We start from the raw sequence: 22,060 nt of genomic DNA on the forward strand, positions 1-22,060 counted from the left end.
AAAGTGACAACATGGGGTTAAAATAAAACTCCAATGAATAAATAAGGCAGAGCGTTGAAAAAAAGTAGCAGAAAAAGAAGGTGAAAGGGGAAAAAGACAAACAGAAGATAACAGAGGCAAACTAACTAGCAAGAATCAAATATATAAGCCTTAACAGCAGACAGAAGGAACCCAAATCAAAAAGGAAAACGAGACAATCATGTAGTCTGGTCTGTGCTTCATGTTGGCATTTAGCAGATTCCAGGATGCTCCCTGTTATGAGAGGAAACTAACGGCAGCGCCATGGTGAGAGTGTGAGAGACATCGGTGCCTTTGTCACTAGAGTAGGAGGAGAGGATTGCAGTGATGAAACACAGGGGAGGTGCGGCCAGTGCCAGGAAGGGGAGGGGGAGGGAAACCTAGATTGGAGTCTGTGCCTCCCGTTCAGTTTCATTGCTGGAATAGCTGATTTGTTGTTGGGTAGAAGTTGGAAGAAATTCAAGAATTTATCTGTTGCGGAAGGTGAGTGCAGAATATGAACTTTATGAGGAGGAATATTAACAAGGGGAGATTTATTATTCTCTGTAAGGTGTAGTATTCTTGGTGAAAGTTCACTCCGGCTGTAGCCCGGGGCGGATTCTTCTGATTAATCCCCTTAATGCTTCTCACCCCGGTACCTGCAGGTAAGGGAGCAGCGTGAGGTGCATGGGGGCCGCAGGTACTCGGCCAGCCTGGCGTTATGGGGCTAATATGTAGGGGCAGTAATTAAAAAATGATTTTGCTTAAGTTTTTTGCACATGCATTTAGAGGTTGGTATTTGATTATACGTGATACATATTAGCAGTATTAGGGTTATCTAAGAAGGTCACATGTTAATGCAAATATAAATATAAATTCCAATTAAAAATTGTTCTTCTTTTTGTATTGTATTGTACTGGGTTTAGGGCACCATGGGTTGTGGTATAAGAACATGCGTTGGAAATCAGGTTCTGATTGGCCATATAGGCGAAGGCATGCATAAACAGTCTTACTGCTTCATAGGTTAGTCCCATGGCACCAGTGTCTTTTTAAGACCGAACCATTGAATGATGTGACATTGACTCAAATGATGTGAGGTTGATATATTTTATAATAATTTTCTAAGGAGAAACTTATTTATTTATTTGTTAGGCGGTGTGAATGGGTTTGGGTCACATGGCGACTAGATTGGAAAATCAGCTCCTGATCAAACTGCTCAAGGGGAAGTTACAAGGTCGCTACTGACATCCCACAAAGCAGCATTTTGCAGTCCAGTCAAGCTCTGGTGCGTTTTAGGCCCTGGTTGTAGGCCAGCACTGGACATTGCCCATGCAGCTAGAGGTGACACTAAAAATATATTCCTTCCTAATTTACTAGCATCATTTTCCCAAACTCAGCGTGTAAATATTTTTCAGCTGCTTCGGTCTCCTTGTGTTGAAACTAATACATTCAATAGTATGGTAGCCAATGAAAGGTTTCCTCTTTTGATCATTAAGGCACTTGGCTCATTAACAACAGGGGGGAAATTATCTCTAGTGCAGTAACTTATAGCAATCACTCTTGCACTTATTGTTGTCTGCCTGGCAGTTTATTTAGAAAAGCTTTGGGATTTGTTAGTAAATTAGTAAATGTCTTGGAAATGTGTATTAGTGGAAATGGTGCATTCTAACCAGAAAGCTGTGCATCGCTCTGCACATTGGGTTTTCACTGGCAATGAAAGGCAGAACCTGTGCATGATGTAACAGGTGGATTGTATTCATTCTTAAAGATGTCTTTTTGTCTCTGCTTAAATACTATTGCTGGTAAAGAAAAGTCATTGTGTGCCAGCAGCAAAAGAGGCAAATGTATCAATTATCTTGTTTTTTTGTTCCTGTTTGAACAACGATTAGGCAGTGAGAAAAGCAAAGTAAGCAATAGAATCTAGGAGAACATTGGAGCAAGAAGAGTATGGTTTGCTGGGGACATGGATCTCTTACTCAATGGGTGGTGAGAGAGTAAACATTCTCTTTGGCACCAGTCCCCCCCACAATGTTAACTTGCAATGATTCAGCCCTCCTTCTGGTGGCTGCTGCTTAGAGTGTTGGTTGTGGGTAGATAAGAATGGTACTCTGGATCAGGTAGGTTAGGATTGAGTGTGCCTTTTTTTTTTTTCACTAGGGATTTGTTTGAGAAAAATGTGGGGAGGTACATTTGTAAAGGATTTTATTTCTTAAATTTATTTACAATATACAAATAAAAGGCCATACGGAGTACTGATAAGTGAATCAACACACACTGTGGTGTCACTAGGTCGCTCCTAAATGTTGATCAACACAAGTAAGTATGTGCCCAGTGGTATCCGATAAGATGCTTATATAGTTCATATTATCAAAGAGGTACTACCCGCTGTTTGATAATGTGAAAAGCCCAGTTATGAGTTGGCAACCTTGCTTCTTGTGATGGAGGAAAATTAAGCAAATTCATTTAAAAAAATAAAATATATGTTTTACTGTTTTAGGAATGGGTTTTCCAGATCCACAAGACTGCCTGTCTGTAACAGTTGCTGAAAGTTGTATTTTAGAAATTCTGGGACAGACCAATCTTATCCTCACCATCATTGCTTTAATATAACCTGAATAAGGTTACATTTATAGCAGCATTTTTATAATTACATCTTTGTTCTCAGAGAGACAATGATTATATTATTATTTTCAGTGCAAGTAATGAAGAAAAAAAATATGGTACTTTGTTAGCTTTTGTTACTTTTTGTTTATTTTAAAGTGTTTGCAAAGCATTAATATGTTATTGATGTCACATGAAAGTCACAGTATCTTGTAACTCTCTATTGTATAAAGCAAAGCAGCATTTAAGTTAGGAATCACAACAAGATTTTTAGTCTGTCCTGGCAAAAAAATCAGCCATTTTTATATGGATAGAAGAAGGGGCGGAGCAAACTCCATTGTTCACCATATTAAATGTGAGGAACAAGAGTAATATAAATAATTGCTAAGGTCCTAGGACATTTTATCTTCATTTTCTGATGTGGCCTTGGGAATGAATGACCTTGGAGGGGATCCCATTGATCCCTTCCCTATTTTGTTGTAGCTTCACTTCTCATCCTCGTGTTTAGATTATGTGCTTATACTGCACATTTTCTGTGCACACGTTTTGTTGCTGTGCCAAGGGTTGCCACCTTTTCTGGGAAAAGTACCAGCCTTTCTATAGTTTTACCTTTTCTCTCGATTTATGACATTGGTATCAAACTTCATTTTTACCAGGCAAGCCACTAAAATACTGACCAGGTGTCAGCCCTAGTTGTGCCCAGTAGTGTCATAAGGTAAGCACATGCACCCAATAAAGACAAAGCACTACAACTTACACTTAAAGGAGAATGCAAGTCAAAATTTAAAAAGCATACTGCCCAATAGTCCTCCTACTGTTTAGTAAAAACGCCACACTTTTGGCTCACCTAATCAAATATTTACTCAGTCACACTTACTTCACATTTTCTAGAACAGGCAGCCATCTCTAAAAAGGTATTCTTCCTTCCTTTCCCTCCTTGCTTCATACTGCACATGTGTTTCATTCCCCCCCAGCAGATCCACTTCTGATTGGCTGGTGGGCATGTGTAGCTCAGAACAGGAGACAGGATCAAGTTACACACATGCTCAGAGAATAGGAAGGCTGCCACTGGCACCTACAGGAAGGGAAGAGAGATTTCAGTGATGTCACTGTAGTCTTCACACTGCTGTAGGCTGCCAGCACCATATCTCAGAGAAGCAAGCAGGGATCTGGGAATTTAGATATGCAGTAAGTACTTAAAAAGAATGCCTTTAGACTTACTTTTAATTTATATTTAACCTTTCATTGTCCTTTAACTTTGATCAGTAATTAAACTAACCAAAAGGACTGCTTTTGATATTGTGGAACTCCCCAACAGCAACAGTGAAGGGTGAAAATAAATAGTGGTGTGAAAGAATGCAGTCAGATCTGGCATAAGTTGCTTGGGGAGTGAGAAAATACAAGAAGGGATGCAGTTTGAAAGAGGGTGCTCTATCAGACACCAAGGGGGTGATTTATCAGTGAGTGATTTGAGTTTTTTTATTCAAACGAGTTTTCCTTATTAATAAAAATGTGAGTATTCGTTATGCAAGTTTATTCGATTTAGAAAAACTTGAATTCACAAACTCAAAATGTAATAAATAAGCCCACAAGTCTTTTGGAGCATAAGTCTAGTGCAAATGGACTTATTTTGTAAGGCGTCTCATCAAGGCTTGTTATTGATTGGTTGCCACATGCCGCAAGTTCATTGGTATGTGTGTGTCCTTTACAGGTTAAAGGGGTGGTTCACCTTTAAGTTAACCTATATTATAAATATGTTATAGAATGCCCTGTTCTTAGCTAGTTTGCAATTAGTATTTATTATTTTTCTTTTTTTGTTTTTTTATAGTTTTAGAATAATTTGCTTTACTCTTTTGACTCTTTCCAGCTTTCAAATGGGTTCACTGACCCCATTAGCTTAAAAACTGTTGCTCTGTAAGATTATAATTTTATTATGTTGGGTTGAAAACCCCAACATACTGTTCTTCGACTTTGGCTTATTCTTCCGCTTCTTCTTCCGCTTCATCTTCTTATTCTTAGCACCCCCCATTTTCTAAACGCTACTCCTCCTACAGTTTTAGGGGTACAATACCCAAACTCCCCACACATCTTCGCCCTATAGCGGAGCAGGTTGCTTGTTGCTTGTGCCCCCCCCGTCTTTTTGTGGCACAGCTCCGAACCCCCCAATTTTCCTGTCAATTGACTTTGACAGGGAAGATTTTCAAACTGCTGCCACACTTACATTTTTGAAGCTACACCCCCCAACCTTGAATAACATAATCATGGGGTCACCCCGAATGAAGCAGAAACATTTGTTGGATGACCCCAAAGTGGGAGGGGCCAACAACAGGCAATCATTGACTTTAATGGGGAAATTGAAACTGCTGCCAATCTTACAGCTTTGAGGCTACACCCCCCCAAACTTGAATGACATAGTCATGGGCTCAGCCTGAATGAAAATAGGATGATTATTGGATGGCCAAAAGTGGGTGGAGCTGTGAACAGAGAATCATATTTTACCTATTGATTTGCGGAAATTCAACCTGCTGCCATTCTCACAGTAATAACGTCGGGGTCCCCAAACTTTTTACCCTTGGTCACTAGGGGACTGCAGTTTAAGTTTTGAAAAGTGGGCGGAGCCACCGACAGCCAATCAAATTTCACCTATTGATTTTTATTGGTTTGATGCCAGATTTTCCAAACTTTGCACAGTCAATCACTGGGTGACTACGCATTCAGGTTTAAAAAAAAAAAACCACAAAGTGGGAGGGGCCAACAGCAGCCAATCATATTGTACCCATTGACTTTTATGAGGAAATTGAAACTGCTGCCAAACTTACAGCTTTGAGGCTACACTCCCCAAACTTGAATCACACCGTCATGGGCTCAGCCTGAATGAAAATATGATGATTGTTGGATGTCCAAAAGCGGGCGGAGATGTGAACAGCCAATCAGATTTTACCTATTGACTTGGCAGAAATCCAACCTGCTGCCATTCTCACAGTAATAAAACCGGGGTCCCCAAACTTTGCAGAGTTAGGCACCAGGTAACTGTGGTTCAAGGTAAGAAAAAGTGGGCGGAGCCGCCAACATCCAATCAGAGTTTACCTATTGACTTTCAATGGGGAAATTCAATCTGCTGCCATTCTCACAGAATTAACACCAGGGTCCCCAAACTTTTCACAGTTGGTCACTAGGGGGCTGCAATTTTAGTTTGGGTGGAGCCACCAACAGCCAATCAGATTTCACCTATTGATTTTTATTGGTTTGTTGCCAGGCTTCCCAAACTTTGCATAGTCAGACACTGGGTGACTACGCATTTAAGGTTTTTTTGTATTTTTGTAAGTGGGTGGAGCCATCAACAGCCAATCAGATTTTACCTATTGACTCTTAAGTGCGGAAATTCAACCTGCTGCCATTCTCACAGTATTAACACCAGGGTCTCCAAACCTTTAACAGTTACTGGTCACTAGAGGACTACAGTTTTAGTCTTGATAAAGTGGGCGGGGCCACCAACAGCCAATCAGATTTCACCTATTGAATTTTATTGGTTTGATGCCGGAGTTCGCAAACTTTTCACAGTCAATCACTGCATGACTTTGTACTCAAGATTATAAAAAGTGGGCGGGGCCACCAAAAGCCAATCTCATTTCTTTCATTGTTTTCAGTGTGAAAATTTTAACTGCTGCCATTCTCACATGTTTAATGTCAGGGTCCCCAAACTTTGCACAGTTTGTCACTAGGTGACTATGTTCCAAGTTTAGAAAAGTGGGTGGGGCCAACAACAACCAATTAGATTTCACCTATAGACTTCATATGTTTAAATTTAAACTGGGGCCATTCTTTAAATATTAATACTGAGGTCTCCAAACTTTGCAGAGCTAGTCACCTGGTAACTGCAGTTCAGAGTTAGAAAAAATGGGTGGAGCCAACAACAGCCAATCAGATTTTACCTATTGATTTTCAATGGGAAATTCAACCTGCTGCCATTCTAACAGTATTAACACCAGGATCACTAGGGAACCGCATTTTTAGGTTTTAAAAAGTGGGTGGAGCCACCAACAGCCAATCAGACTTCACCTATTGAATTTTTTTGGTTTATATTTAAAATGTTGCTTTGCTCACACTATTTATGTCAGGGTTCCCAAACAAGTGGGAGGAGCCACCAACAGCCAATCCATTTCCACCCATTAGATTTCATTGGTTTATATTTAAACTGATGCCATTATTTAAATAATAATTCCAGGGTTGTTAGTTTCCAGAGTTAGTCACTGGGTATTTGCCATTCGAAGTTAGAAAAAAGTGGGTGGAGCCACCGACAGCCAATAACATTTCACCTATTTACTTTCAATGGGGAAGTGTAAAATGCTGTCAGCCTCACAATGAGTCCCCAAAATTTGCAAAGTTGGTCACTGGTGGACTGCAGTTCAAAAATAGGAAAAGTAGGTTGGGCCACTAACAGCCAATCAGATTTCATCTATTGAATTTTATTGGTTTAAATTTAAAATGCTGTCATTCTTAAACTATTTATGCCAGGGTGCCCACTGTTTGTCACTGGGTGACTTCGACTCAAGGTTAGAAAAAGTGGGCGGAACCACCAATCACAATTTACCTATTGACTTTTATTGGTTTAAATTTTAATTGCTGCCGTTCTTTAACTATTAATCCTCGGGCCCCTAAACTTCGCAGAGTTATTCACTGGGTAACTGCAGTTCCAGGTTAGGAAAAGGGGGTGGAGCCACCAACCGTCGTTGACTTTCAGTGGAAAAATGTAAGTTGCTGCCATTCAGACATTATTAAAACCAGGGTCCCCAAACTTTGCACAGTGGTTTTTACTGTATAACTGTGGTCCAAGGTTAGAGAAAGTGGGCAGAGCCCATTCAGTGACTTCATGTTTTTCAACCCAACATGAAGTTTGTTCTCAAACTTCCCTTTCTAGTTGTTATTGTTACTTTTTATTCCTGTTCTTTATATTCAGTCCCTCTCCTATTCATATTCCAGTCTCTCATTCAAACCACAGCATAGTTGTTAAGGTAAACAAGACCCTATCAACCAGGTTGCTGCTGGAATGACAAACTGAAGAGCTGCTTAACAAAAAGCTGAATAACTGAAAAACTACAAATGCCAAATTGCAAATTGTATCAGAATATCACTCTCTACATCATACAAAAAGTTAATTTAAAAGTGAACATCCCCTTTAATTCACGGAATGCAGTAAATGATAGCAATAGGTAAATGTTCCATTTTTTCTTTTTTTGCTTCTTGCTGTATTTTATGGCTACTATAACATTGCCAGGGACCCAAGTACAAGATCACCAAGTGGGCATATTTCTTAAGAACTGAAGTTTTTTTTTTTATTGCAAGCTATTTCCCTTTTTCGTGTCTCTGATATTTCTGTTAATCCTCACATCTCCAGCAATCTTCTTAGAGGGAAGTATACACATTTCCCTTGGGCCAGCTAAAAACCCAGTATGGAACCTAACCTCATGTTCTTCTCTGTAATGTGCTCCCTGTCTGTAGTTTTATTTGTTAGTGTTTCTCTTTTATTGGGATGTTTTTTTAATGAACTTGGTACAATTCTGTTTTTTTCTTTTCTAAATGAAGTGTGGTTCTTTATATCAAGGCATAAAGTGTCTGAGCTTCACCTATAGACACATAAGGAATTGAGAGGTTAATCTTTAATCTCACTTTTGCGTAGCCCTTTCATTTATGCCTGCCTGTGTTCATGTGAAATAACACATCTGCTGTGTTTGTCTGTTTATATTGGTTGGCTGCCCTGACTTCTTACAGACAGCTGTTTTCAGTGTAATTGATGACGCTGCTGCTTTAAGTGCAAGGACATACAAAATTGTGTAGGCCATTAAATACACTGTGAATCATATACTTACGCACACAGCTCTTTGTCATCCATAGAGGATGCTGCCTCCTTCCCAAACTGGGTTTTCAGTAATAGAAATTCACAGAAGTTGAAGATAATGCATCAAAAGAAATCCTTACACCATGATAAAAATGCCATTAGATGCCAATGTTAGTCGTGACTAACGAATGTGCCTGACCTTTTTGTGATTCTCAAGGACTGAAGTTTTATCTGCTTCTTTTAAAATAAAAATCTAGCAGTGTTTTCATTCTGTCATTGAAATGGCAGACACGGAGCTCTGGAGTAACTTGATAATCTTGCTAATTTGCTAATCACATAAATCATAAATCATAGTAACAGCATTTTTTGTCTTCGTCCGACAGGTCTCCGTAGGCCTGCTTTATGATCAGCCCAATTTTGGTCCTGCTGCGTCAGAGGATCTCAATGTGCATGGCCAACTTTAGTTTGCTAATGCCTTGTTGGAGGTTTTTGATCTTAAATATAGTTCGAGTTTATTTCTCTTCTACCAAGAAAAGTAACAGTCAGATGAGCACTAGGAAATACATTCCCCCATGTGAGTAATAATAGATAATGCCCTTTTTTTCATTTCAAAACTCATTCTTCAAGATGAAGTGGTTTCACACAGCACATATGTAGCACGCTAATTGTGTCTAAATGGAACCAAAGTTTTACCCCTAAAATTTCCTTTTTTATGGAATACTTTGTAGGCACATCCACTGGGTTAGCATAGGGATAGCAGATCCTAAGCAGATCCATACAAGCTGGGTTCTGCCTTCCTTGGGTTCATCATTGTGGTTAACGTTTTTCTAAACCCCACCTTATTTATGTGCAAAATAGTTAGAAATCTGTATAAAGTTTCACATCAATATTTGCAATTGCATTGGTAAGTTTGTCGGTTTTCTGTTTAAAAATTGAACACGGCTGCTGATGTTTGACTTCACACACTTAAGAATGAGGCAATGACATTTGAAGGTTACATTATTTATGGGTTTAGGCTCCATATTTCAGTGCTAGTATCTATTTAAACTAACCGCGCAACTGTATGTTATTTACATCTGAGGCTTTCACTGTGATTTTTTGGCTTGTGTAACGTGGGTGACTTGGGTCCCAGGGGCCTGAGTTTCTAAGTAACCATGTTACTACTTTTTCTCTTATTATGGCTGATGTAATGCATTGCCTTTGTTCTGTTTGGTCACAGTAATATGTGTTCCCTATGTGTTAGGTCCATCAGACAACTCTTGTTCAGAGCAAGTATTTACTTTAACAAGCTCCGGACTGGGATTCAAAATAGGCATTGCCATTTCAAGTACACACAGGCCCACTAAATAGTGACTGTCTATGGCATCTTACAGCAGCCCCTCTAGTATTTGCCATAATTCACATATTGCACACAATCACAGATCACTATTAACAGAATACTCCTACATATGCCCACTCATACAGATAGTTTTGTTTCCTCCACATTTCCCTTACCTGTTCTTCTGTAGTACAGGTATGGGACCCATTATCCAGAATGCCCGGGACCTGGGGTTTTCCGGATAAGGGGTCTTTCCATGATTCGGATCTCCTACCTTAAGTTTGCTAAAAAAAAAAAAATTTAAACCATAATTAAACCCACTAGAATTGTTTTGGCTCCAATAAGGATTAATTATATCTTAGCTGGGATCAAGTACAAGGTACTGTTTTATTATTACAGAGAAAAAGGAAACCATTTTTAAAAATGTGAATTATTTGATTAAAATGGAGTCTATGGGAGATGACCTTTCCGTAATTTGGATCTTTCTGGATAATGGGTTTCCGGATAAGGGGTCCGATACCTGTAATAGTAGTAGTAGTCTTTCTCTTTGTCCTAGGTGACCTGTATGTGCTGTGTGCCATCTTCAGATACAGGGGATTGTTAAAGCCAAACCTTTCATTACTACTATAAAAAGTTGGCATGTGAAATGGTTGCAGCATATTGCACTATGTGTGATTCAGTTAAGTCATACACTGAATTTTACTCTGTAGTCTTAGACAGTAAATAATTTCATTATTGTCTTGTTCAGGTTTTCCAGGTGAATGGAGGTGTGCTCAGAAATTTCGTGGGCACAGTACTTGCACCACAGACTTAGAATGTCATGTGTTCCACCTTCTATAAATAAATTATACTGGGGGCAAATCTGACTTGTCAAGGTGATATAGTCGACATTTAAACTCATTGCTGCTCCCATTTTTAACCACATGTCCCTGTATTGAAACTACAGTTGCCTCTTAATTTCTTCACTTAGATTGCATTACATTCCAGTGTAAACCAACAGAAGACTCTTACCACGAAAATGAAAATTTATAAAGCTTCATCTGACTGAAATAAGAAACTTTCTAAACATAGTCACTTACAAATTCTATGCTATTTCTTAAATAACCAAGTTACTTTTTTCTCTCCCCCTCTCCATTCTCTCTTGACGAACGAGGTGGAGTCAGGTTTTGATTGACAGGTCTAATATAACCATGGGGGGGAAGGGTTGCACCCTTTGCCTAGAAGAGGTAATAGAGTTCACTCTTCCAAAATAAGTTTGCCAGAAATCATTAGACTTTTATTGCGTTAATTTAAATGGAAGAATAGCATCTTATTTATTACATACACTGCCCACTTGCTCAAACTAAAAGATTTGCAAGCCTACAATTGCAGGAAATGCAAAAGGTATTTTTTTGTCAAAGTTTGTCGCAAAGTGAAAGTTTTTCCCATTTCCCGTTTTTTTTTTCTTTTAGTAACGTATATTACATTCCCCCACAAGTGTGCTGAGCAAAATATTTTAGTTTTTATGGGCTGGAGTTGTGCTGTATTACAGGTATAAGATATAATATATGGAATGCCTGGGACCTAAGGTTTTTTGGATAAGGGATCTGAATATTTAATTATTTAATGAACCCATCAGGTTTTTTTTGCCACCAATATGGATTCATGCAGCTTCACTGCCATTAAATATAAGGTCCTGTTTTAATCATTAGAGGGAGAAGGGAAATCTTTTTGAAAAATTATCAAAATGTTCAAATATGAATTCTTATTGGAGGTAAAACAGTCCTGTTGAGTTTGCTAAAAAAATCCTTTAAATATTAAACAGACTAAGGGGTGTATTTATTATCAACTGTTCTTTGCTTTTGTTTTCTAACTTGTAGGTGAACATTTAATTGCTAATTAGTTGCAATGGGCAACATTACTTGTGATGTTTGTCTCCACTCTTAATAAATATGCCCCTTATAGTATAGTCATCTAAATTACGAAATGATCCCTTAACCTGAAAGCCCAAATCCGAAATATTCTGAATCACAGGCCACATACCTGTATATCTGTAGTGAACCAATGTTTTATCTATAGTAAATAGGGCACTACTTAGACCAGTGATCACCAACCACTGGCAACATGTTGCTCACCAACCCCTTGGATGTTGCTCCCCAGTCGCCTTAAAGGAGGTCCTTAGTTTTGAATTCTTAGCTTGGAGGCAATTCTGGTTGTATAAAAAACAGGTGTCTTGCCAAACAGAGCCTCTTGTAGGCTGCCAGTCCACATAGGGGCTACTAAACAACCAATCATAGCCCTTATTTGGCACCCTCATAAACATTGTAATGCTTGTGTTGCTCCCCAACTCTCTTTACATTTGAATGTGGCTCACGGGTAAAAAAAAAAGTTAGGATCCCTTAGATTGTACCCATGTTCATTATTATATTTTGGTTATATTGACACAGGCACAACTCTTTAGGTATGACGATGCAACTTGTTTTCTATGTTGTCATCACTGTGTTTTGGCTCCAAAATTGCACTGGGAGTATAAAAAAGCTTTTGGGGAATAGCATCTTATAGCAATTTGTTTGTCTTGAAGAGGGTTATTTATATTTGTGTGCCTTTGGAGAATTTTAGCTTTCTGTAATTGGTAAATATAGAACCAAATGTTAAAATATCTGTAAATCTGCCAGGAGAGAGTGAAATGTATGCTGACAGATTGTTATCAAGTGAGCAAAGTCCTGCTGCAGGAGTCAGTTCATAGGTGGTTCAGTGAGGAATATAAATCATGTCTGTGTTTATCTACTGGGCCTGGGTCATTAAAAAAAAAAAAAAAAAAATGTATAGTCTATACAGTCATATTCACAGTCAGTATAGCACTTACCCTTGGTGAAATGGTATAGGTTGCTGAGAAAATGCACCACACCGTGCTACATAGCTACACATTCTGGGTTCATGTAAATACACATACAAGATAGTTATCAAAAAAAACAATACAAAGTGCATAGATATCTGAATCGGTGTGCTCTTTAAAACTAGCTAATCATGTAAATGTATATTGCATCCATATATCCAGTGTTAACAGGTATCACAGAATGTAATCCGAATCTAATATCACTGCAAGGCAATAATGTAATTGTAATCTTTTTCCTTTCTAAACCTAATTATTGTTTCATTTAATGAAGATAAATAGACTTGATAAATCAAATAATTGCCTCTGTTCTTGGCGTGCAGGGAAGAATACAGACTGAATAAAATCGTTCATTTGTCTGTATTTTAAATCAACTGCAATGGATCATTTGAAGGATAAGGAAAAAACATTTTTGCAAAAAAAATAAATAAAAAAAATTGCAACATGTAGCAATATATATAGTAATATATTTATTTATGCCTTGTTCCAGGTATAGCATGGCCTTTCCTGTGCGTTTTTTTCATGATTAAACAACAGGAAAAAATGCATAAGGTGAAGAATACTGCCTCTTTAAGTTACACCATTGGCTAGACATAACAGAACTATATACTTTTTCATCCCTCTTGCAGAGAGCTGTTATACTGTTGAATCTCTTGCAACACCACATCATGTGATTGTTCATTAATTAATGTGGTTGTTATTTACTTTTGTCATTATGTTTCAAATATCTTTTAACTATATTACTCCATTTGGCTCCAGCATCAAAATAAGATTGCCAGCAGTCAATAAAAAGGCCAAAAATATTTCTCAGTTGAATTGAATAGCATTGCAATTGCTGTGTCCCTATCTGTGATCAGAAATGCAGTGTTTTTTTTTTGGAGCAATTAGGCAAGTGCCCTGGAAGGGGCAAAACTACAATGTAAACATTTCAGTGGAAAGGTATTTTCAGGTGTTTTGATGCAAGTGCCATGTATCCTGGGCCACAAAATGCTCCATGTGTCATTGCTCATAGAGGAAAGGAAAAGCACACATTTATGCCTACCCTCTTGTCCCCTGCTTCCTCATTTTCACAGTGAAAAACTTCTTTTACTGTGCCCCTTTCAGAGTTGGCACCTTTGGCAATTCTGGACGGTAGGAAAAAGGGTCTGGGTGATAATGTAAAGGTGGTCATACATTGTGCGACCTTCCCAAAGAGTGGATTGTCTCCTGATATGCCCACCTATGGTGGCTGATATCTAGCTAATTTGATTGTTTGGCTCTAGGGTCAAAAAATCAAATTAAAATGGCAGATATATAGGCCATCAGACCAAGGAGCAAATCAATGAGCTGATGCAGTCCTGATCCAACTGGCAAATCAAACCTGTCTGATTGAAATCTGCCAAATTTTAGGCCAGATTTCGGTCAGGTAAACTCATACACATAAGTTGCAGAATAAGTCTGAAGGACCCAAATCAGTAGCTAAAATCTGCCTGTGTATGGCCACCTTTTGGGACAGCTGACCTATGATGTAAAGAAGGTGGAGCTATGACACAGAGGAAGCAGGTGGGATTTGGTGAGTAGAAAGGGTTTCAGAGATTTTGTTGGGAATAAATTAGAAGTGATTGGGGATGCCCATCTTTGCCATGACTTTTACAGGGTTGATGGCAAGTATTTATTTTAGCAAATAGAATATGTTGCAGTTCAGAAGGGAATGAGGGATTTACTATAAAGAGGATTGGAATAACCCTTGTTGGGAAAGAAAGCATGCAAAAGCATTATGCGTAATTTTTCATTTTAGGTTATCTTGTCCTTAAATGTCCTCAAAGTTTTTGTTTTATATTTAAAGTCCTACAACAAGTAAGTAGTTTTTAATGTTCCCATATACAGAATTTTCTTCCCACCCTTCCTTCTCCACCCTGGGTTTCCTGGTTTTAAACACAAGCCTGTGCTTTATGTTTGGAAGTTGTTAAAATCTTTGATGCAAGAAATGATTAAGCATCAAAACCAGGACAGGATTCTTTAACTTAAAAACAATTTTAGGGACATATATATATATATAACAAAAAGGTATAAATAGCCTTTTATTGATATTAAATAACCCAAATACACCTTGATCACGGGATTCAGCAGGATATATTAGTGTACCACTTAATCCAGTAGCAACTATAGGCACTAGGTGATGGAAGGGGACAGCATGTCAATATAAACCTATTTCCTCTGCTGTCGATTGAAGGTTTTTGTTTACGCTAATTCTAGAACATAAGAACATTTTTCTCAAACAACCCTTAGCCCATAGGGCACAATGCAACGACAAGGTCAATTCTCTCATTGAGAGAAAGCTTAGAAATGAGAAGAATTGCCATATCCATTGAAGCATTTAAGATACTGACTTCAATGCTTTGCCACTCTGGTTTTATCAAGGTCTTTATCCATTTGTTGTATCCTTCACAAGAATTCTTTTTGTGTGCCCAAGTGTATTTGGGGGGTTATGCCCTGAGAATATTCTGTATACTGGGGCATATCATTTGTATTTTCAGTTTAAAGGGATACTGTCACAAATTATATGGTGTATTTTGTATCTCTAAATTACAATGTTTACATGGTAATTCACTAGAGTGAATACACTAGAGTATTCTACAATTTAAAATTTTATTCTTGAATCAACAAATGTATTTTTTAGCTGTAATATTGGTGTGTAGGCGCCATCTCAGTGCATTGTGCCTGAGTCTGAGCTTTCAGCAATAGCCAGCGCTACACATTAGAACTGCTTTCAGATAACCTATTGTTTCTCCTACTCCCGTGTAATTGGAGGAGTTACAAGTTGGACTTGGATTTCTTACTATTGAGTGCTATTCTGATATTTAATGGGAGCTGCTATTCATGGGGTGACTGGTGCAGGGAACAGTAAAAAGGAGTTACTAGTTCCATTAAAGAACATCACACACAGGCAGATTTGCATATAAGATCCTCTGATATTGGTGCCAGTATGCCTTTTATTTTTTGCCTGTTTCCTAAAGGTTTATTGAGGGCATTTGTTCAGAGACTGTTTTGAATCAGTATTGATTTAAGGGCTTCCCAGTATTTTGTGACGACATGGACCACATGGGAAAAATAACCCCCTTGTTTCACTTCTCTGCCCTGAGAAATCTCTTCCAGGAATCCGTGTTGATTGCTCTCCTTGACAGGTTATCTTATGTGTGACACTCCTCACAGAGGAGGAGTTAGATATCTGCCCACTCTTGTTTCATAGATGAATTTTTTTTTCTAAATTCTGATTCACACTTTTAACCTTCATATAAATAATGCTGTTGTCAAATTTCAAGTTTCAGGCAGTAAAATATAAAAGTGCAATTGCTGAAGCATGTCACTGATTTTTTTTTTCCAAGGGAAGCGAATTTAAAATAATAGTGATGAATACCAATGAGGGATGCACTAGGCATTTAATGCTATAAATAGTTTGACATTTAAATCTATAAACTATATAGCTATTGATAAAACCTTTAGTGGTGGAACCACTACATTGTGTTTCATTGCTGGTTTATACTCCCACCTTCCTGAGGGCCTGGAGTGTTCTGCAACAGTGAGTTTATGGGTCTGACCTATGGAAAAGGGCATGGCCTAATTGCATATTATGATGATGCAGGTTGCTCACTGCCCATGTGTACATTACAAACCAACCCTTTTCCATGGCAAGAATTGTTCACTGCGCATTGCACACTGATGCAAAAGTATTAAAGAAAAAAACCTAAAAACAGGGGAATGAAATACTATGGCAGGAAAGCGTGAGGAGGGCTCGGGTAACTGGGAAATCCAGGGCAGTTGATATCGCTGGGTTTGGAGCATTGGAAACATACCACTCACTAATTGATTTATTGCAGTGAGGTCCAACTGCCCCCCAACTGTCTGGCTGTTGAGACTGTTCATCTCTTTTCACTTATCGCAACAAGGATGTGTGCAGACTTATTTTTCTGTAATATTTGTGTGCCATACTCTGCCTGCTCTATGCTGCCCGTGGGAGGTGAACCTGGCATGGGTTTGTTCAGGGAGTTTGTTAGCATTTGGAAATAGTCATTTCACCTATTTTTGTTTAACTGTTCTTGTAACTGGGAGAATGAGTGGTAGCAACATTGAAGGTCTGACACAGTGCACAGCCTGCCACATGTATGCAGTTGTGGAACAACAGTTCCAAAGTGCATACCTCTGTTGTGGATGTGAGCGAATTGCCACTTTAGAGGCTCGTGTAAGAGCTCTAGAGGAACAAGTTGCAACACTGCGTTCAATCAACAATCTTGAGAGGAGTCTCTTGCTAACTGAACAAGAGCTAGCGGGGTCAGATAGTATGGGGGTAGGGGAGCAGCAAAAGGATGATAGGGCAGTAAGCTGGGTGACAGTTAGAAAATCTAGGGTGGGGGAAAGGAAAAGGGAGGCTGCTCCAGGGTTTGCGCATCCCAACAGATTTGCCAGATTGTGTGAAGAAGATGGGAGTGTGAACTCTGGACTAGCGGTTCTAGATGAGGCTGATCTCTCTAACAGCCGGGAGACCAGTTTCTCTAGTAGTGGTGGGGAGGAGAGCAGAGCTAGGCCTAAACAGATGGTGGTTATAGGGGATTCAATCATTAGGAAAGTGGACAGGGTAATCTGTCAAGCGGATCGCTTCAACCAGACAGTTTGCTGTCTTCCTGGTGCCAGGGTTCGGCATGTGGTTGATCGGGTTGACACAATATTGGGAGGGGCTGGGCATGACCCGGCTGTCTTGGTACATATCGGTACTAACGACAAAATGAACGGTAGGTGGGGGACCTTAAAGAGTGAGTTCAGGGATCTAGGCTCTAAGATTAAGCAAAGGTCCTCCAATGTCATTTTTTCGGAAATTTTGCCGGTGCCACGTGCAAGTTTAGGGTGACAGCGGGAGCTTAGGGAGCTAAATGCGTGGCTAAAGTCTTGGTGTAGGAAGGAAGGGTTTGGGTTCCTAGAGCACTGGGCTGACTTTTCCTTGGGGTACAATCTATACAGCCGTGACGGATTGCACCTCAATGGAAGGGGGTCTGATGTGCTAGGGGAGAGAATGGTTAAGACAGGGCAGGGGGACTAGCAAAGGGTTGTGGGGGAGGAGTGAGTGGGGCATATAGTTTATCAGATAAGGAGCTTCCGTTACAGGGAAAACAGTCTCATATTTGCCTTAGCTCTAACTCTCCGTTAGCTAATGTAAACATCAGAGGGAGAAGTAGTAATCTCCGCTGCATGCTGGCTAATGCGCGTAGCTTGTCGGGTAAATTAGGGGAGCTGCAAGCTATTGCATGTATTGAAAATTATGATTTAATAGGTATCACTGAGACCTGGTGGGATGATAAATGCGACTGGGCTGTGAATTTAAATGGTGACACACTTTTTAGGAGGGACAGAGAGATTAAAAAGGGTGGAGGGGTTTGTCTTTACGTAAAGTCAGATTTAAAGCCATGTAATAAAGACATTACCAATGAAAACGTCGAATCTCTTTGGGTAGAAATTTCAAAGGCTTCAAAACTGGGTCAAGTTGTTGTTAAGGGGGGCTTTAATTATCCGGACATTGACTGGAGTAATGGGGTGGCTAAGTCAGAAAAAGCTAGTAGGTTTGTAAATATGCTAAATGACAACTTTTTATTTCAGGCGGTTCAAGAACCTACTAGGAATGACTCTATTTTGGACCTGGTGTTATCTAATAATAATGAACTCATCTCTAACATTTGTGTGGGTGAGCATTTGGGGAACAGTGATCACAACATGGTCTCCTTTGAGATTATGCTGCAGAGACAGCTCTATAAGGGAGTAACTAAAACGCTCAATTTTAGACGTGCAGACTTTGCCAGTATAAGGGCATCTCTGCAATGTGTCAACTGGGAAAGGCTTTTCATTGAGTTAGACACAGAAGGAAAATGGAACATCTTTAAAACATTGCTTTGCAGGTATACACAACAGCAAGGAGAGGCATCGCAAAGCAAAACCTTTATGGCTGAATAAAGGTGTTAGTGTCGAGGTTGGTAAGAAAAGATGTGCTTTTAGGGCATTCAAGTTGCCTGGGACAGCAGAAACTTTCATCAGGTACAAGGAAGCAAATAAAGCATGCAAAAAAGCGATCAGGCAAGCTAAAATAGAAATGGAAAAGGATATTGCAGCTAGGAGTAAAAAGAATCCAAAATTATTTTTTAATTATGTGAATAGTAAAATAATGAAGCAAGAAGGGGTGGGAACCTTATTATCACGGGGGGGGGGGGGTAAGTTGGTTGATGAGAACGGGGAAAAAGCAGAAATTTTGAACTCTTATTTTTCATCTGTCTATACATCTGAGGAGCCAGTTAATGAAGGCTTCCCTTTTAATATGCCCAGTTCTAGTAATTTAGCTACTGACACATGGGTCACTCGGGAGGAAATTCAAAAGAGACTTGAACATGTAAAGGTAAACAAAGGTCCAGGACCGGATGGGATTCATCCTAGGGTATTAAATGAGCTGAGCACAAACCTCTTCACTTAATTTTTCAGGATTCGTTGAGGTCTGGCATGGTGCCAAGAGACTGGCGGATTGCTAATGTGGTGCCGTTATTTAAAAAGGGATCCCGTTCTCAGCCTGAAAACTATAGGCCTGTTAGTCTGACATCAGTAGTAGGAAAACTTTTGGAAGGGGTAATAAGGGACTTGAATACATTGCAGTTCACAATACTATTAGTTTGTGCCAGCATGGTTTTATGCGTAACAGATCTTGCCAGACTAATTTAGTCGCCTTTTATGAGGAGGTGAGTAGGAACCTCGATGCTGGAATGGCAGTTGATGTCATCTACTTGGACTTTGCTAAAGCATTTGATACAGTACCTCACAGAAGGTTAATGATCAAATTAAGGAATATTGGCCTAGAACATAATATTTGTAATTGGATAGAGAACTGGCTGAAGGATAGCGTACAAAGAGTGGTGGTAAATGGAACATTTTCTAATTGGACCATTGTGGTTAGTGGAGTACCGCAGGGGTCAGTCCTTGGTCCTTTGCTTTTTAACTTGTTTATTAGTGACCTGGGGGTGGGCATAGAGAGTACTGTTTCTATTTTTGCTGATGACACAAAATTGTGCAAAACTATAAGTTCCATGCAGGATGCTGCCGCTTTGCAGAGCGATTTGACAAAATTGGAAAACTGGGCAGCAAACTGGAAAATGAGGTTCAGTGTTGATAAGTGCAAAGTTAAGCATTTTGGTAGAAATAATATAAACACGAACTACTGAATGGTAGTGTGTTGGGGGTATCCTTAATGGAGAAGGATCTAGGGGTTTTTGTTGATAACAAGTTGTCTACTTCCAGGCAGTGTCATTCTGTGGCTACTAAAGCAAATAAAGTGCTGTCTTGTATAAAAAAGGGCATTGACTCAAGGGATGAGAACATAATTTTGCCCCTTTATAGGTCCCTGGCAGGGCCGCCATCAGGGGGGCACAGGGGGTACAGCCGTCCCGGGCCCGGACGATTTTAACTTTAAAAGGGGGCCCGGCCGTGCTAAAGTTTTCTTAGTAGCTCGGGCCCCCTTAAATCGATTCCGAGCCCTGTCATTGGTGGTCAGCGGGCGATCCTATTGGTCGCGCCCCGTGCGTACATCACGTCAGTACGCACGGGACGCAACCTTATAAAAAGGCCTGGCTTCTTTCGGCACTCAGAAGCGCCGAGGTGTCATGCAGGAAGGGCCTTGCCTGAGGAGCGCGAAGCCGCCACTGCCATCGACGAACAACAAGATGCTGGCTACCAATGTACTGGGGGAAGGGGGGCACAGCTGGCTACCAATGTACTGGGGGAAGGGGGGCACAGCTGGCTACCAATGTACTTGGGGAAGGGGGGCAAAGCTGGCTACCAATGTACTGGGGGAAGGGGGGCACAGCTGGCTACCAATGTACTGGGGGAAGGGGGGCACAGCTGGCTACCAATGTACTGGGGGAAGGGGGGCACAGCTGGCTACCAATGTACTTGGGGAAGGGGGGCAAAGCTGGCTACCAATGTACTGGGGAAAGGGGGGCACAGCTGGCTACCAATGTACTGGGGGAAGGGGGGCACAGCTGGCTACCAATGTACTGGGGGAAGGGGGGCACAGCTGGCTACCAATGTACTGGGGCAAGGGGGGCACAGCTGGCTACCAATGTACTTGGGGAAGGGGGGCTAAGCTGGCTACTGGGGGGGCACAGATGGCTACCAATGTACGGGGGGGCACAGCTGGCTACCAAATGTACTGGGGGGGCACAGCTGGCTACCAATGTACTGGGGGGGCACTGCTGGCTACCAATGCATTAGGGGGGCCCTGCTGGCTAACAATGTATTAGGGGGGCCCTGCTGGCTACCAATGTATTAGGGGGGCCCTGCTGGCTACCAATGTCTCATATCTGTGAGTCCTTTGTACTGGTGGGAGGGAGGCCCAGAACATTTTTTTGTGAGGGGCCCCGTGATTTCTGATGGCAGCCCTGGTCCCTGGTAAGGCCTCACCTTGAGTATGCAGTGCAGTTTTGGGCTCCAGTCCTTGAGAAGGATATTAATGAGCTGGAGAGAGTTCAGAGACGTGCAACTAAACTGGTAAAGGGGATGGAAGATTTAAACTATGAGGTTAGACTGTCGAGGTTGAGGTTGTTTTCTCTGGAAAAGAGGCGCTTGCGAGGGGACATGATTACTCTGTACAAGTACATTAGAGGGGATTATAGGCAGATGGGGGATGTTCTTTTTTCCCATAAAAACAATCAACGCACCAGAGGTCACCCCTTTAGATTAGAGGAACGGAGCTTCCATTTGAAGCAGCGTAGGTGGTTTTTCACGGTGAGGGCAGTGAGGTTGTGGAATGCCCTTCCTAGAGATGTGGTAATGGCAGATTCTGTTAATGCCTTTAAGAGGGGCCTGGATGAGTTCTTGAACAATCAGAATATCCAAGGCTATTGTGATACTAATATCTACAGTTAGTACTAGTGGTTGTATGTATAGTTTATGTATGTGAGTGTATAGATTGGTAGGTGTGGGTTAGGTGTGCTGGGTTTACTTGGATGGGTTGAACTTGATGGACACTGGTCTTTTTTCAACCCTATGTAACTATGTAACTATGTATTATATGGTCCCTAAGGTGTGTTGCTGGGCTATCAATAGGGGAGGAGGAGGCGGCATATGAATTTAAGGTTGTCTTAATATGACATAATAAACTTATTTCACAAAGGAATGAAGAGTTATATTCCTGCAGTGTGGGTTTGGGTTTTTGCTGCGCTACAACTATTAATGTGGGGATGGTCTTAAAAACTGTTGTGATTACATGGGTGTGGTTTGAAGTGGGTGTAGTTTAAAAAAGGGGAGTAGTCAAAACTGTCTTCCATTATCGGCCCTCCACCATGTAGGCCAAACAAATTCCGGCCCTCTATACCACAGAATGCCCAGTGTTTAGAATCTCTCATTTATTTCTTATGGTGTTTGGAAGAGCCCA

General features: G+C 40.4%; 1 protein-coding gene across 7 annotated transcripts in view; it reads left to right on the forward strand.

The window, feature by feature from the left end:
- The first annotated feature begins 258 nt into the window (after nt 1–258).
- carhsp1 (calcium regulated heat stable protein 1) overlaps nt 259–22,060 on the forward strand; it is a 29,817-nt gene continuing 8,015 nt past the window's right edge. For 2 of the 7 annotated variants that reach the window (XM_018097446.2, XM_031893457.1), the window contains exon 1: nt 355–501. Coding sequence is in view for 3 of the 7 variants with exons in the window: in XM_031893454.1 (XP_031749314.1) it covers nt 8,837–9,008 (172 nt within the window). In the remaining 4 variants the exon portion in view is untranslated. Of the gene's footprint in view, nt 286–354; nt 502–585; nt 663–8,822; nt 9,009–14,133; nt 14,177–22,060 lie in introns of those variants that run through there. The other 5 variants (XM_031893459.1, XM_031893456.1, XM_031893458.1 and 2 more) reach the window with 5 other exon arrangements.

Source organism: Xenopus tropicalis, chromosome 9 (genome assembly GCF_000004195.4).
Source record: "Xenopus tropicalis strain Nigerian chromosome 9, UCB_Xtro_10.0, whole genome shotgun sequence".
In the NCBI taxonomy this organism is placed as follows: domain Eukaryota; kingdom Metazoa; phylum Chordata; class Amphibia; order Anura; family Pipidae; genus Xenopus; species Xenopus tropicalis.